The sequence below is a fragment of the Coffea arabica genome, chromosome 1e, assembly GCF_036785885.1.
Source record: "Coffea arabica cultivar ET-39 chromosome 1e, Coffea Arabica ET-39 HiFi, whole genome shotgun sequence".
Taxonomy (NCBI): Eukaryota; Viridiplantae; Streptophyta; class Magnoliopsida; order Gentianales; family Rubiaceae; genus Coffea; species Coffea arabica.
In genome coordinates, this window is record NC_092311.1 from 54,405,872 (window position 1) to 54,421,839 (window position 15,968).

At 36.6% G+C, this 15,968-nt stretch overlaps 1 protein-coding gene and 1 long non-coding RNA gene across 13 annotated transcripts; one reads left to right on the forward strand and one right to left on the reverse strand.

Annotated features, from left to right (window-relative positions):
- The first annotated feature begins 2,129 nt into the window (after positions 1-2,129).
- Positions 2,130-8,620, forward strand: LOC113717605 (uncharacterized). Of its 2 annotated transcripts, XM_027242364.2 has the most exons (15): positions 2,134-2,568; positions 2,793-2,865; positions 3,045-3,066; positions 3,157-3,235; positions 3,361-3,393; positions 3,923-4,071; positions 4,474-4,630; positions 5,063-5,303; positions 5,392-5,633; positions 5,944-6,207; positions 6,295-6,405; positions 7,278-7,502; positions 7,582-7,785; positions 7,925-8,101; positions 8,254-8,620. In XM_027242364.2, the coding sequence occupies exons 1-15, from the start codon at positions 2,137-2,139 to the stop codon at positions 8,437-8,439; spliced, it is 2,595 nt and encodes an 864-aa protein (XP_027098165.1). In that variant the 5' UTR covers positions 2,134-2,136; the 3' UTR covers positions 8,440-8,620. The 2 variants fall into 2 exon arrangements, with proteins under 2 accessions (XP_071921223.1, XP_027098165.1); XM_072065122.1 differs by lacking the exons at positions 7,925-8,101; positions 8,254-8,620 and having other exon boundaries at positions 2,130-2,568; positions 7,604-7,769.
- A 3,137-nt stretch (positions 8,621-11,757) lies between these two features.
- LOC140014361 (uncharacterized) lies at positions 11,758-15,825 on the reverse strand. 11 transcript variants are annotated; one of them, XR_011821131.1, is made up of 7 exons: positions 14,679-15,719; positions 14,458-14,603; positions 13,065-14,381; positions 12,888-12,941; positions 12,712-12,802; positions 12,571-12,624; positions 11,758-12,001 (listed from the first exon to the last, which is right to left on the reverse strand). It is a non-coding gene; the product is annotated as an uncharacterized lncRNA (long non-coding RNA). The 11 variants fall into 11 exon arrangements; XR_011821134.1 differs by having other exon boundaries at positions 12,507-12,624; positions 12,712-14,381; positions 14,679-15,825; XR_011821124.1 differs by having other exon boundaries at positions 12,712-14,381; positions 14,679-15,720.
- Between the last annotated feature and the right edge of the window lie 143 nt (positions 15,826-15,968).

Consider the following 15,968-nt stretch of genomic DNA (forward strand, 5'->3'; position numbering starts at 1 on the left):
CATCTTGAAAGTAAAAGTATTTCGTTTCCAAACATCTTAAAAGTCCGGGTGTTGCGCTTCCAAACGTGCATTCTGAATTCCGTTCCTGGATGACTTCATCTCTTCTCTCGACTAGGGCCGCAAACGAGCCGAGTCGAGTCGAGTTTTGAACTAATCGAGCCGAGTCTCGACTGAATTTTACCAAGCTCGAACTTGACGAGCCGGCAATTTTCAAGCCCGAGCTCGACTCGAATCAAGTCGAGCCGAGCTCGAGCTCTAAAAAAATAAAAAATTATTATTTTATTTTTTAATAAATAAATAAAATAATATTTTTTTTCTTAATAAATAATAAAATATTAAGGATATATACGTAATTTTACTATGAAAATAAAAAATAAAAAATAAATATAATATACGTAATTTTATTATTAAATAAAAATTAAAATAAAAAAAATTATATATATACTCAAGCTCGCGAGCTAACGAGCTTAATATTCTGAGCTCGAGTTTGACTCGAGCCGGCTCGATTCATTTGCAGCCCTACTCTCGACTCATGTTCCCTCCTTCCTTTCTTATTTTTCTCCACCTCCTTTAACAATTAACACCAATGAAAGTATTGATAATATTATCTTGATTCTGAATTTAAGACGGCAAAATATTAGGTGAAATAAACCAGGGATTAACCATCGGTGTGACAAGTAGGGAGTAGTAGTATTTACTATTTATATAATAGTGAAGTCAAAAACTCTGTAAGGGTGGCTCCAACGGCATTAAATGGAGCGTGTAATACGCTGAATTCCATTATATGCATCATAAATATGATGCGTGTAATGCTCTGTTGATGGGGCTCAGCTATGGGTCTTCTTTTTTCTTTTTTTTTTATCAAACCAATTAGACCATTGTTTGATGATCGTTGCTCATTTTGTTTCTTTTCATTAAAATAAAATTGTATCGTTACATGAAATCCTAAATTTTTTCTATAAATAAGGGAATTTTTTTTTCATTTCTCACCCTCATATTTCTTCATTTTTCATACTCTATTACTCATTTCCTTCAACCACTTATACAATTCCTCAAAGTGCTCTTATTTTCTAATTATGCATGAGAAATTTAATAATTTTAGGAATATGTTTAATGCTCCAAGAGATCCAAAGATGATCAAGTTTAAGCAAATGCAAGAAGCTGCAAGAAAAGACATCGAGCGAGCATTTTGAGTGCTTCAATCTCATTGGGCTATTGTATGTGGGCCAACTCGGTTATGGCATAGAGCGAAACTAAAAGATATAATATATGCATGCATCATATTACAAAATATGATTGTTGAGGATGAAGGAGATGTAATAAGAAATCGGGATGATGATGATGATGATGATGATCAAACAATCCATATGACTCCAAGTTTTGTCGAAAATTTTCAATATTACCTTCAAAGGAACGCGGAACTATGGGATCATAAAATGCATCATTAGTTTTGATCGGACTTGATCGAGCATATTTGGAAATGATTCAGAGGCATTAACAATGAAAATTAGTATTCATTATGTTATTATTTGCATTTTATTGATTTAATTATGTAATATTATGTCACAGAGTTAAATTAATTCGATAGAGTATTATTAATTAAGTATGAATTATTATGATGTCTTCACATTTAAGGTGTCATGTATTTGTTTAATAAATACATTCAAATATTAATATTTTTGAGGGATAGAAAAATAATTATTATTGAAAATCACAAATTAATAATATTTATTAGTTTTTAGAAAATAAAATGTTGAAGGGTAAAAAATTTAATGAAAGTTAATAATTTATTTTTCAAAAAAATACGATTATTTTAAAAAGTTAATCTTATTTATTTATAAGAGATTAGAGATGTGAATTATAAAAATAATGTTTGATTTGATTATAGGGTCATATTATTACACTGTCTTGACTATAATTTATTATGAGTAAAAGTATAATAAAAATAAAAATAGTAAAATATTGACGTGGCATGTATAATACGGAAAGCCACCGTGCCACGTGCCAACTCAATGCTTCATCCCAACGTCATTACCAAACTCTCTCACTTGTCAACGTGCTGATCCTGGCTTACGAGCCCTCCGCATGAAAGAGTATCTTTTCTTCGATGGTAGTACTATCTATATATGTATACATATGGCAACTTCTCATCCTTTCCAAGCTTCTCTGTGTCCAACGCTCCGGGCTCGTATGAATACTAGAATCATCATCGCCATCAGCACCCCGTTTTCTATCACCGCTTCCATTTCCAATTTTATGCTCAAAAAGCAGCTTTCCTCCTCTGCTTCCCATTTTCTCTCCCACAACACTCGTTCTACTTCTAGTAGTTCTATCAAATCAGCCAAACTACTCTCCCACACATATAGGACCCTTAATCCCAAATTTTCTTCCCCTTCTCTGCCTTTACCAATCCCATCTCATCCTCGTCGCTTACACTCTTTCAGAATTTTGGCTATGGCAGAGCAGTCCTCCCAGACAACGTCGACGTCGCAGCAGCAATCCCACAGACACGCCAATCGTCTTGCTGCTGAACACAGCCCTTACCTTCTTCAACACGCCCATAACCCGGTATTCTTGTCAATCACTGAATACATATTTTGCCCTTTTATCATGTTCTCTAAATTAACTTTTACCTAATTTAGCTCATTTTTCTCCTTTATGGTACGGGTTTAAAAAACTCGTAAGTAATACTTCTTTTCCAACTTCTGGGCTCTTCTGAGGGGGGGAAAAAAGAAAAAGAAAAGGGTTTAATTATATGTTATTATTTCTTACTCTAATTACTATATATGAAGGTTGATTGGTATCCATGGGGTGAAGAGGCATTTGCTGAAGCTCGAAAGAGGGACGTGCCCATCTTCTTATCAAGTTATTTCCATTTTCTTTGCACTTCTCCCCACACCCACCCCCTGCCCCCCAAAAAAAAAAAAAATCCTTTTTCTCTCCAAAATTCGTGCTGTTTTTACCTTGAGCGCCCGAATAATGATCATTGCATTTTATTTCTGGTGTTTTCTCGTGGACTATTGGGGTTGCTTTTATGCTTGAAGTCGGGTACAGCACTTGCCACTGGTAAGCCTGTTGGGTGGAATCCTGCAAGTCTTGGACTTCCTTTATTACTCATGGATGGGTAAGATTTGATGACGAATTTTGATTGACTAGGTGTCATGTGATGGAGGTTGAATCCTTTGAGGACGAGGGGGTTGCAGAACTGCTGAATGATTGGTTTGTCAGTATAAAGGTAAGAATGTAATTTTAGTTACTCGTGCCTGTATCAGTGAGGAATATATTTATTTGTAACACCATGTCTGTAAGCCTTCCATATCTCCACTGCAGCTTAAAACATGATGATTACTTTTTTGGCAGGTTGATCGGGAAGAGCGTCCAGATGTTGACAAGGTAAGAATTGCATGAGAATGACACGATATTGTTGTTTCAATTTATTTTGGGTATGACTTTAGTTAGTCTGGTTGGACTATCCTATTCATCACGGTCTTATTTGCCAGTGGTTATCTAATGATTTTGGATAACGTCAGAGTATGTTCAGGGAAAGGTTGTGGATAAGCTGTCATTTTAACCTCGCAGGGATGAAGCTAACAGCTCAAACACTACCTAAAATGATGAGCTAATTGTGGTACAAATATATTTTTCTTCGATGGATTGGTCATATTCACTTCGAGAAACTGAATCAGATGATTTATCATTTCATTTTGCAGCTGCAATTTGAAAAATCGTACTTGTCCTTAATTTTGACTTATAGCATGCAAAATCTCTTTTCTCTGGGGAAATCTTAGCTTGAGTTTTACTGATTTCTTATTTGAGGGCCTTAATCCTGGCCGAAAATACTCTGCTTTCTCTCCCCTTTACTTGCTTCTCTGTTGATGGTGATTCCTTTTTAGATAGTAAAAACATGCAGTTGTGTTTTCAGGTATACATGACATACGTCCAGGCTTTACACGGGGGTGGTGGTTGGCCGCTGTCTGTCTTTCTTTCTCCTGATCTGAAGCCTTTGATGGGTGGGACTTACTTCCCTCCTGAAGATAAATATGGAAGACCAGGATTCAAAACCATACTAAGGTGAGAACAGTACCAGAGGATAATTCTGGTGTCTCAATTATTTTTAGTTTGGTATTTGCAGAGGGATTAAGCACCCAGTTCTCTACTCCCCTGCTAAAAAACTTTGCTTTCAGAATGCCTTGACCACCATAGGTAAATCAAACACAGCTCAGTGGTCAAACATTGTTATCTGTCTTTGTCTCTCCTTGTAGAATCAGGGTATCATTCTCTTCCCACTTCCCCCAAAATTCTTCTCCCATGGACCCACCGCTTCTGGGGAAATAAGAAACAATATTAGTTTTGGTTCTGATTTATGTACGTTAGGTTGAATGGGGTGTTGAGGAATGTCTGGTAAAAGGTGTAGTAAGATAAAACAAAGTTGCTTAACCTTGTATTTCTGTTACTTGATCATAATTGTTTCAGAAAGGTTAAAGAAGCTTGGGACAAGAAAAAGGACATGCTTGTCAGCAGTGGAGCATTTGCAATGGAACAACTTGCTGAAGCATTGACAGCCACTGCAGGGTCAAATAAACTACCAGATGGGCTTCCTCAGACGGCATTGAACCTATGTGCTGAACAGGTACTTTTTGGAGCGGAGAAATTGCTTGTATTGTGCATTGTATTAATGGGTTCATGTGCGGCTCATTGGTTCAGATTTTTACACAATGAAAAGTTAGGGCGGCATTTCTTCTCAGATTTAAGATCGAAGTTACCCCTTATGATATTCGAACTGTCTATATGGGTAATTACAAGGGTATATCACAGCATTGGTATACATTTTTTTGTTAAATACCTTGGACTTCTTGAGAAAAATTTTGTACTGGATTCATCGATTTCTCACTTCACTTAGTTGCAGTGTAATCATGTTATGTGGAACATTTGTGTCAGACTTTTTGTACTCCGCATTTTCTTTGGTGTCCTCATGCTTAGCTCCCTGAAGCCTGTATGTTCTGTTGATGACGAACATCATCAGGTTTATGTTGCTAATTCTCCTTTTCTTAATGTTCAACAGTTAGCTGAGAGTTACGATTCAAAGTATGGAGGTTTTGGTTCTGCTCCAAAATTTCCCAGGCCTGTTGAGATTCAATTAATGCTTTATTACTCAAAAAAGTTGATGGAGTCTCAAAAACCAAATGAAGCAAAGAAAGCTCTAGAAATGTCAGTCTTCACTTTGCAGTGCATGGCAAAGGGAGGCATCCATGACCATATTGGAGGAGGTTTTCATAGATACAGTGTGGATGAATGTTGGCATGGTTAGTCCCACCTCCTCGGTTATACATGTTGATCTTGAGCATTAGAAAATGGACCAAGTTTTGTTGATATGTTATTTCCTCCATGCAGTTCCACATTTTGAGAAAATGTTGTATGACCAAGGGCAGCTTGCCAATGCTTTCCTGAACGTCTTTTCCATTACAAAAGATATGTTCTATTCAAGTGTTTGCCGAGATATCCTTGATTACTTGAGGAGTGACATGACTGGTCCTAATGGTGAGATCTTTTCAGCAGAGGATGCAGACAGTGCGGAATTCGAGGGTGCTTCAAGGAAAAAGGAGGGTGCTTTCTACATCTGGACCAGTGAAGAGGTATATAATTCTAATGTATTCATCAATTATTTGAGGAAAACTTGTTTCACCATATAACAATGTCAGTGATGTGCTACTTAAGTTTAACTTTGTCCTGCAGATCTAACTAGTTTTATCTGGGAAGTTATTGCCAACGGATGTTAGAATTTTTCTTCATATATTTCACCCTGAGTATGAAAAAGGGTCTTGTTAGTGTATGAATGTTTCTCCTTTCTTCTTTTGACAAGATGTAAGCAGGCCATGCTTTTGTAGTTTTCACAATCCAGCTCCTAGTCCAATATCCTTGCTAACTTCCTTTCTTCCTTAAAAGGTTGACAAAGTAGTGGGTGAGCACGCAACTGTTTTCAAGGATCATTACTACATAAAACCTTCAGGCAATTGTGACTTGTCAAGGATGAGTGATCCTCACAATGAATTTAATGGTAAAAATGTGTTAATAGAGAGAAACAGTACATCTGCCATGGCCTCAAAATATGGTATGCCTGTGGAGAAGTACCTTGATATACTAGGTACTTGTCGTCAGAAGCTCTTTGATGTGCGATCAAAACGCCCTCGGCCACATCTGGATGATAAGGTATTATCAACTGTTTTGCGAGGTGTCTCAAGTCCTTGAATTTTGTTCTTTATCCATGAAGGATGGTTGCCTCTGAAATTTTTATAGGTAATTGTTTCCTGGAATGGGCTTGCAATTTCATCTTTTGCCCGAGCATCCAAAATTCTGAAGTGCGAGTCTCAAGGAGGGAGGTTTCACTTTCCTGTTGTGGGAACCGATGTAAGAATTTTCACATATCATATTTGAACCATTAACGAAGTTATAACATCTTAAGATAATTAGCAAACTAGTAAATAAAAATGCTTAATCTCGTTAATCTTGGGTTTGATCTTTTTGGCTTCGCTTTGGTGGAGTTCGATAATCTTTGTTGTCGGCTGACATTTGTATCGTGTGTATTGCCTTTTTTAATTTTTTATCTCCCATCTTCCTTGTCGTTTCAACCTTGTGCAATTTGGTTTTAGAATGGCAGTTTCTGCAATTTGATGCTGGAAAATATTTTGCTAGATGATGAGTTGCTATTTATGGTTAAGTTTTAAGATATTAGGCTAAATTAACTCAGCTAGCTTTTTTGTAATGCACTTTTATTTTCCTGAGTAACAAGATGGATAAGTAAAACAATGGTACTCTGTTGTCATAGGGAAGGTAAAGATACAATATGTTAAATGATTTCTCATAGCATTTTTTCCCTCTTCTCGTAGGCTTGCTAACATGGTGCTTTCTTTTTTTTTTTTTTTTTTTTTTGGGAGGGGCGGGGTGTGTGTTTGAGTGAGGGGGTGTGATTTTAAGTAGCTTTTTGTAGGTAGACTCATTTTATGGGAAAGAATAGCAGTAGCATGACAGACGCTTGTGAGTCTCAAACTCACAGACGCTGTTCTTCTGATTTTTTCATATTTTCAAATAAGCACCTAAATTAACTTAAGCGACAATAGGATTTAAGCGATAGAAATAAACTAAAAGAGGGCTACCTTCATGGCCCACCCTGCTGATTTTAGGGATTCCATGTTCGTATTTATCATTTAGGAAATTTTAAGTTGCTTTTTGAAGGTAGACTCTTATTTAAGTGCATCTTTCGTCTTTTTTGTTTCATGAAGCCTAAAGAATACATCGAAGTTGCAGAAAAGGCAGCATCTTTCATTAGGAAACATCTTTATGACCCGCACAAGCGAAGGCTGCAGCATAGCTTCAGGAATGGTCCAGCTAAAGCCCCTGGGTTTTTAGATGATTATGCCTTTCTCATATCAGGCTTGTTGGATCTTTATGAATTTGGAGGCTCAATCTTTTGGCTGGTCTGGGCAATGGAACTTCAAGATACCCAGGTATTAAGTAGACTGCTTGTGTCCTTTCTACTTTTCAGTGATGGCTGTTATTCAACTCCATGTTTTTAACAACTTCTAGGATGAGGTTTTTCTTGATAAAGATGGTGGAGGTTACTTCAACACTCCAGGGGAAGATCCTTCAATTCTTTTGCGGGTTAAAGAAGATCATGATGGGGCGGAACCTTCAGGGAATTCTGTTTCAGCAATTAATCTCATAAGATTGGCTTCCATAGTTTCTGGGAGTAGGTCTGACAACTACAGGCGAAATGCCGAACGGCTTCTGGTTTGTATTTGCTCCCCTGAAAATGTTTAGATTACTTTCATTGTTTAAGTGCTTTGTAGATGACTGGCTTCATTCATATGTTCCTCTCGTTCACCCATTATGTGTGTGTTTATGGGAACAAATGTATGTGCTGGTACAGGCGGTCTTTGAGAAGAGACTGAAAGATGCAGCGGTTGCTGTGCCTCTACTGTGCTGTGCAGCAGATATGGTCTCTGTTCCTTCCAGGAAGCAAGTTGTAGTGGTTGCAAACAAGGCTTCTGGAGAGTTTGATAGCATGTTGGCTGCTGCTCATGCTTCATATAGTCCCAATGAAACAGTAAGTAATTTCTAAATTGACAAGCGGAGATAATTGCTGAATCTTGATGTTTGTAAAAGTTGGAGTGAATTTGTAATCCCCAGTTTGCTCCTTTTTCATTTGTGTTTTTCTTCCCTTCGTAAATATAATCTCCCCCGTTCCAATTGGAACAGGTAATTCACATAGACCCAACCGATGAAGAAGAGATTGGATTTTGGGAGGATACCAATTCGAATATTGCTCTGATGGCTAAAAACAATTTCTCTTCCGACAAGGTTGTTGCTCTGGTATGCCAGAACTTCACATGCAGTCCTCCAGTTAGCGACCCCAAATCTCTCGAGTCTCTGCTCTCGCAGTAGTCCTGTCCTTTATGTAAAGAATGGTAGTAGGATATTAACTGGAAAATATTTGGGTTTTGTCTGAGATTTTTGGTTATTTTCACTCACTCTAGAACCACTGAGTTCTTGTTTTGTATCTTTTACCCTGTTTTGAGTATTTGTATCAAGTTGGTATATGCAATTTATTAGTGTCTTTCATGTGCGGAGCATTGACTACATCCCTCTTGACGTCTCAAAATTTCTGGTAGATTGGGTTAGATCGCTCTGTTGGGGCCATGGTTCAAAGTTAAAGTCAAGGTTAAGGTTAAGGTCGCTGATTGTTCCGGATTGGTCTCAACATATTGATCGCTATTTTGGATGCAAAATTTTGAAATATTTTATATTTTAAAAATTGTAAAAAAATATGACAAATAAAAATAATAAAAATTTAAGTTGGTTCGATCACCCTATAAATTCTCCGCTTTTTTAACCTTAGAAAGTAACAGCTTCTTTGCTCTCCTATTCGGTAATTTACCCCAAAACTATCCACTCGTGCTAACTTGAGCATTGGAGTAAAATCGGGGAGCAGCCCCGCCCTTGCATCTAATTTCGTACACTCTTGCTAACTTGAGCATCGGACTTAAACCGGGGGAACAACCTGCCTCTGCTTCTAATTTAGTACACGGAATCCGTGTGGGAGCTTGTTGATCTTGAGTCTTCTCGGAAGCTCCGATCGTTACTTTACATGGAGTTCCTAGATTTCAAAATGTGAGAAGACTGCAAGAATCCCCCTGGTTTTGCATGACGATTGGGAGTAGAGGGTCAAGCCAAGGAGTTCGGTTGTTCATGTCCTGGCCTTTGGAGGGCTTGACCAAGAAAGCTGTGCATTCTTGCCATCTTGTGATGTTCTACCGTGCACTGCTCTGATTCCTGGCATTTTATCTGATCCTCCGAGGTGATTATAGCTTCAAATCTTGGTTGATTGTCACCTTTTCTTCACTATTATCAGATTCCTTTTTGGACGATCATGGCGGCATTCCTACTCTGTTTGGGACAACAGCGACAGGTTTAATTCCATTCTTGCACCTTAGCGTATCATATGCTTACCATCTAGCATAGCACTTCTTCGACCAATTGGCTCATGATTCCTCATGGCTAGCTGTTACTCGAGAGTCGAGTCTTCCATTAGCGGCAGCCGTTGTAAGTTGTAAGTTGCAACTTCCCCGGGATATTGTGCAGCCAAGTTTTCCTCCTCTTTTTTATTGTGCAGCCGTTTGTGAATTCTGGATGCAATGAATACTTTATTTGTGTGTGGTTGAATTCTGGGCCCAAGTTTTCCTATTCTTGCACTGTTTGTACATTCTGGAGTCTGGGCGCAACAATTAGTTTAGTGGAATTCTGGGCCGAAGTTTAGGTTGTAGATGAGGATTAATTTGCTCCCGCAAATAATAGCCCATTCCCGAAATAAAGCCCAGATGATAGGCATCAATTCTGTTAGCTAGACATTGGACGGTAAGTTAACTGTGTGTATGAGGTAAAATAAATATATATATATACACACACACACACGACTTAAGGGATTAAAGGAAAAAAAAAAAGAAAATTCAATCAATTCTGAGCAGGTATATACTCCTACATTGGACAGTGAGTTTGAGTGTGGGTTGTCGTAATACTAGGAGGCATGAACGCGCTTCGCGCGATAGAAATATAAAATGCCTGCCCAGTTTTGAACTAATCAAAATAATAATTTATGTAGAAAAGTATATTTTTTAGTATAGGTATTCTGCAAGTCTTTTTTTGTCAGCGAATTTTTGTCTTTGGAGGCCAGAGAAGCTTGAAATACACAAAGTGAAATTCAATAATTTTTCCTAAATTATTGGGTTGCAATCACTTGTTTATGCCAAGTTCTAAATAATTATATACAAATGAGAGATAAATTTGTTCGTTTCATTATAGTTTTGCTCTGTCTACGTATATTAAATATGTATCTTAATTAAAATAACAAAATGATATTTTGTATTTGTTTGTCTCTTATTGATACATTTTGTTTCTTAATTTTAAAAAAAGGTTGGCATATTAATAAAGCTTTATAGTTGATCATTTCATGCAAGATTAGATCTTTTGTGAAATCTTTTTCGTTCTGGTGTTGGGTGGGATGGAAGAAGTAGGGAGTCAAAAGTTGATGGTGATAGAGACAGCGAGATTGTAATGATTCATTCTAAAGTCATAAAGAGCTGGTATTTTATTAGAGAATGAATTTATTTTTATTTTATCCGATAAATAAATTTGTTTATGAAAAAATGGGTACTCTGTTCTTATAATGGAGGAAAGTCATAAAGAACTGGTGTTTTTATTGAAAAACGAATTTATTTTTATTTTATCCAATAAATAACTTTGTTTATGGAAAAATGGGTACTTTGTTCTTATAATGGAGGAAAGTCATAAAGAGTTGGTCTTTTATGGAAAAATATGACTTTTGTGAAAGTGACCGCGATTTGTTTTATAAAATTATAAACAAAAAATTAGAATGAATTTGTTTATTTTGAAAGTTGTATAACGGTCGTTAAACTTCAAATATCCCTTCCTTAAACTTCAAAAAAAAAAAAAAAAGAAACTGGGCAGGGCACTCAAAATCTTCTCAACGAATTTTCGTCTTTGGAGGCCAGAGAAGCTTGAAATACACAAAGTGAAATTCAATAAGGCACTTCACATTAAAAATGACATTACTTGTTTTTGTATATAAAAATGACATTAATTGTTTTGTATATAAGAAGGCATTTTCTTTTAGACACGTTAACAATTATGATATACCCAACACTTTTATAGGTTATACAAACGTCATAAAAAGAAAATTAAGATCTAAATTGTGGAACTGATTATAAATTAATTACTGTTGAAAGTATATTTAAACTATTAATCTAATCTAGGACGAACACAAAAAAAATGAAAAAGCAATGTGCAAAAAAAAGGAGGTCCAAGAATTGAACTTATTTCAAAAATAATGAACCAAATAAAGAATCAATTTTAGGAAAGCTCTATAATCTCGCCTTACATTACTTTCAACTTTTTCTCTATATGATTTCTTGATTCTTAACCCCAAAGTCTTTTTCTCCCATCAAGAATGCTTCAGAAATTATATGATCAATGTTCACTTGTATAGTGTGACTGCTATTCATCAGCGATTGAGTGGGTTTCAATTTCATGAGCTAGGAAAGAACATCTTCCCGAGCTCCTAATATACCATTTTCACATTGTACCCTTACCATTATTCAACCAATGTTCAAGCAGAAACATCTATCTAAGCAAATAGAACAAAATATGTTCAGAGAAAATCACTAACTGCATGGAATACAAAAAAAGTACATAACATCATGATCCATAAATACATATAAAAAGAGTAAGGTATATACAAACTGAAATGGCAACAACGCTATTACAGAATTTCTGTGCTTGAGTCCTCTAACAACTATAACTACATAATACACATTAACTAAAAAACATCCAATGAAACTGCACTCATAATCAAACGACATGAATGCCTAACACAGGACAGCAGATTCCTTCCCCTTTACTGTTTAGCCACATGAACACTCAGTTCAGCATTCTGCAGCAAAAAATCAGAAACATAATCATAAAATGCATAAGCATAAATAACCAATGAATTCCTAGTCTGTACACACTATTTATTCAGTCAAAAGCATTCAAAATCATTCAAGAAGAATAAGTGTAATCATTCAGAGTCTGTAATCATTTAGCAAGATTTTGATGTGCTAAAAAAGTTAAATGAAATAAAAAGCTTTCATCATGGGCAGATTATTAAGTATATGAACTTGGGATGCTCTAAAAGCCAACAATGCTCCATATCCTTTCTTCTAGTGCATACAAACTGAACCAATCTAATAAATAATCATGACAATCATCCAAGTTCATTTCATGAAAAGCAATTGTAAGAAAAAGACGAAAAACCATCTACTTAACTCTTTCAAAATTCCTTGATAGATAAATAAGATAAGATAATTCAAAAATTAAGATAAGACAGATTTTTTCTTAAAAAATAATGAAAAAAAAGGCTGAAAAAAGAGTACAACAACTCAAGGTATATGCCTAACCTCATTTTTTCTAGGTAAGATTTGTTTTTCATGCAAAAGTTCAGCAGAAATACAGCCAACTAACCACATGTCTACTGCCGAATAATATTTCGTAGCTCCAAGAAGCAACTCTGAAGGTCTGCTCAATACATAGAAGAGTAAATTTTCTTGATTGAAAATTAAGTTATAATATCAAAGACATGGGTCAGCTATAAGGGAAAATCACCATCCATGGTCTGTGGTTATTGGAGAATGATTATGGTAGTCCAAAATCTGCTAGCTTCAGGTTTCCCTTATATCTATGAGCATACTGGAGCCTGCCAAACCAAAAACCAGAACATAGTATCATATGCACACCTAAAATCCTAGATAATATGTTTAGAAAAGAATAAAAAAGTTAACCTTTGATATCTGCACGTTATTGAGATGACAGTAGTGAAGACCAGTAAGCAGCTACTTCATATAACACAACAAATACATATTATTAGAACAAGTTGAGTGATGGATGCTTTGTTGACAAAAAAAAAGTGATGGATGCTCATTATAATGAGTAAATCCTCCTTGTCCAAGGTCACATACATTGATATGTTGAATTGTAAATCTCAATCCAGGACAATCAGCAAGTCCCGTCAAGCTGTGGTCCATATACCCAAAAATCATGTAAATACTGCCATTGTATCTATTACCTTCTGCATTTCAAAAACAAAATACCATTTTCGATCTCAGTATTTGGGAGTTCAGGGGCATTGAATTCTTACAGAAACAGGAACCACAAACTTGAAAATTTCTGCACGTCTAGTTACCTTGATTCACTTGCTTATCAACCTCATGATCTGAAAAAGAAGGATGAGTACCAGGAAAGGCCACAATCTCTTTCAGTTTAATGACATTTTCATGCTACAACTTCCTTAGAATTTTTATTTCATGCATGGCAGTTACAGGAAACTACAAGAAAAAATTATGAGTGTTCTAAAAAGAGCAGGCATAACCATTTATCCGCTAAGGAAATTAAAATGTCATAAGCTAAGAAAATAAGAAATTGGGTAGAATAACAACAACCCTTCTTTTTCATTGTCCATGCGTATCTTCTTTAAAGCAACAACTTCTCCAGTTTTGCTTTCTTTGGCCATATATGCTTGGTTGAAAATTTGAGAGGAAAAAGAAAAATCATGGACTAAAAAGAAAAAATATAAAATAAAAAGATAAAAAAAAAAGGGAAGCTAAGCATCCCAGAATGATGTGATAACAACAATACAAACAATAATCAAAATTCATGTAACCATCTAAAAGGCACAAGAGAAGGAAACCTTTATAATCATCAAAAGCAAATCTAACAAAACAGAACTCAAATCTAAGAGGGGAAGAAAATGAGACAGATAGAAACATAGCAAAATCTTTTGATACAACGAGAGGGGGAGGAGAGAAAGCAGAAGTAGGAGAATGAGAGAGGTAGGAATGGGAGAAAAGATAGAGGAAGTTTGAGGAAGAAAACTACTGAAAGCGGTAGATTAGTGGAACATTGAACTGGAAATATTATTGGTCACATAATTACTAACCTTCAACTCAACTGATACTTATCCACATACAATTCCAAATTATTTCATTGATAATGCAACTAATCATTCAACCTAATTATTTCCTCACACAACGAGTAAACCAAGATCTCAAAATTTGAAATATGCATTTCATTTGATGCAAAAAATGAGAAAGAAGAGGAAACCAACAAAAAAAACATCAAACCACCAAATGCAACAGGCCAAGCTATTAAAAACCAGTAAATTAGACCAAGTGCCCAACACCATTGTCGCCATATTGCGACCAGGAAATGCAAAAACGGAAAACATGTACCTCAGGAAACCCTTCGAAAAGTCAATGAATAGCATCCGAACATCGAATCTGCATAGCATCGAGAAATAGTTGAATTAAAGAACTATTTGTACAGTATTATCTCAAGCTACAATCCACAATATACCATCAAAATAAACAAGCACTTGACTCTCCAAGACGATCTCTTGCAACAAATCCTAACGGGCTCAACTGATTACATAACACCCATGAATCTCAGCACTATCCTGGCCATGGATTCTTAAACATTGCCAAACCCTATCCATTTCAAACCTGGACAGGATTAATCAAATAAAAAAATCAATTTACTCTAATTCAAAAAAAAATTGAAATATTCTTGGTTCTTACCTCATGGCACATGTGCTTTATTTGTTTCCTTGCAAGAACCAAATGTACCAAAACAGCGCAGCACGGGGAAGAAAAAGAGGAAGAAGAAAGCTGCGGCGGCCGAAGGTTTAAGAGCTTACTGTGGATTAGGGTTCTGCGGAGCCGCCCACGTTTGAAATGGAAAAGCTTGTTTGAGACCACATTTAAGAGAAAATGAGAAATTTGGTAGCCTTCACAAGCCAACGAGAAAAGCAAAATCAAAGGAAAAGATGAAAATCACCAAGCTTTAAAAACAAAACGGGTTCAACTGAATGGAGTTGGCAGAAGAAAGCTGAAATTAACCTATTGCTAATGAAAATCATGGAGACTAAGCAGAAATTAGGTCCAGAAATTAAAATAAAATAAAAAAAGAAAAGGCAGAGGAGAGGAGGGGCGGCGCTGTCTCTGCAAATGGGAATGATGCTGTAGAGTAAAGGGAAGGAGGAAAGGGAGTAGCTGAATGGAGTTGGCAGAAGAAAGCAGAAATTAACCTATTGCTAATGAAAATGATGGAGGCTAAGCAGAAATTAGGTCCAGAAATTATTAAAAAAAAAGGCAGAGGAGAGGAGGGGCGGCGCCGTCTCTGCAAATGGGAATGATGTTGTAGAGTAAAGGGAAGGAGGAAAGGGAGTAATGGAGGTATACGGATAGGGCAAGGGAGAGCAAAGGGGAAAGAAGGGAGAGCAGGAGGAAGAGCGGCGGGAGATAAGATACGATACTCTTAGGGTTAGAAATTAGAAAAAAAAAAAAAAAAGAGGAGGAGGAAGAGAACCAAACGGTTGGACCCCTGCAACCCAGAGAACGCGAGAGACCGACGATCGATGCTCCTTGCGTGGTAAGAAGAGAAACGGATATCTTGACAGGCTCTTGTACCAGGGCTAGAGGATAAGAAACAGAGCAACATTGTGCAAAAGAAGGAGAGAGAGAAGTTAATGGGAAGAAGGGGCATGGGATACCGCCAGATAGAGAAACAAGTCCATCAATGCGGCAGGCAATGCAGCAGAAGGCACATGGGTTACTGTCAGGGGAGAAAAACAAGAACAAAGCGGAAGCCGTCGCGCAATGCGCGAACAACGTAATGCTCTCAATCCACATGCGCGGCACGTGAGAGGACGACGAAAAACCTCCAGGTCACCATAGCTCTTCGCATGTTATCTACTTATGTTGATAAGGGATTAAAAGAAAGAATTCATGAAATAGACTTCCACTCCCACATCAGACATCACATACGGTATTAAAATTTAAAAGGATATCTACAAAGTTGATTTGGTG

Excerpts from the sequence above, each read along its gene's own strand:
- LOC113717605 (XM_027242364.2), top strand. The coding sequence starts at position 2,137 with ATGGCAACTTCTCATCCTTTCCAAGCTTCTCTGTGTCCAACGCTCCGG. Across the intron at positions 3,067-3,156 it reads GGGTACAGCACTTGCCACTG|GTGTCATGTGATGGAGGTTG; the intron begins GTAAGCCTGTTG and ends TTGATTGACTAG. Across the intron at positions 3,394-3,922 it reads AGCGTCCAGATGTTGACAAG|GTATACATGACATACGTCCA; the intron begins GTAAGAATTGCA and ends TTGTGTTTTCAG.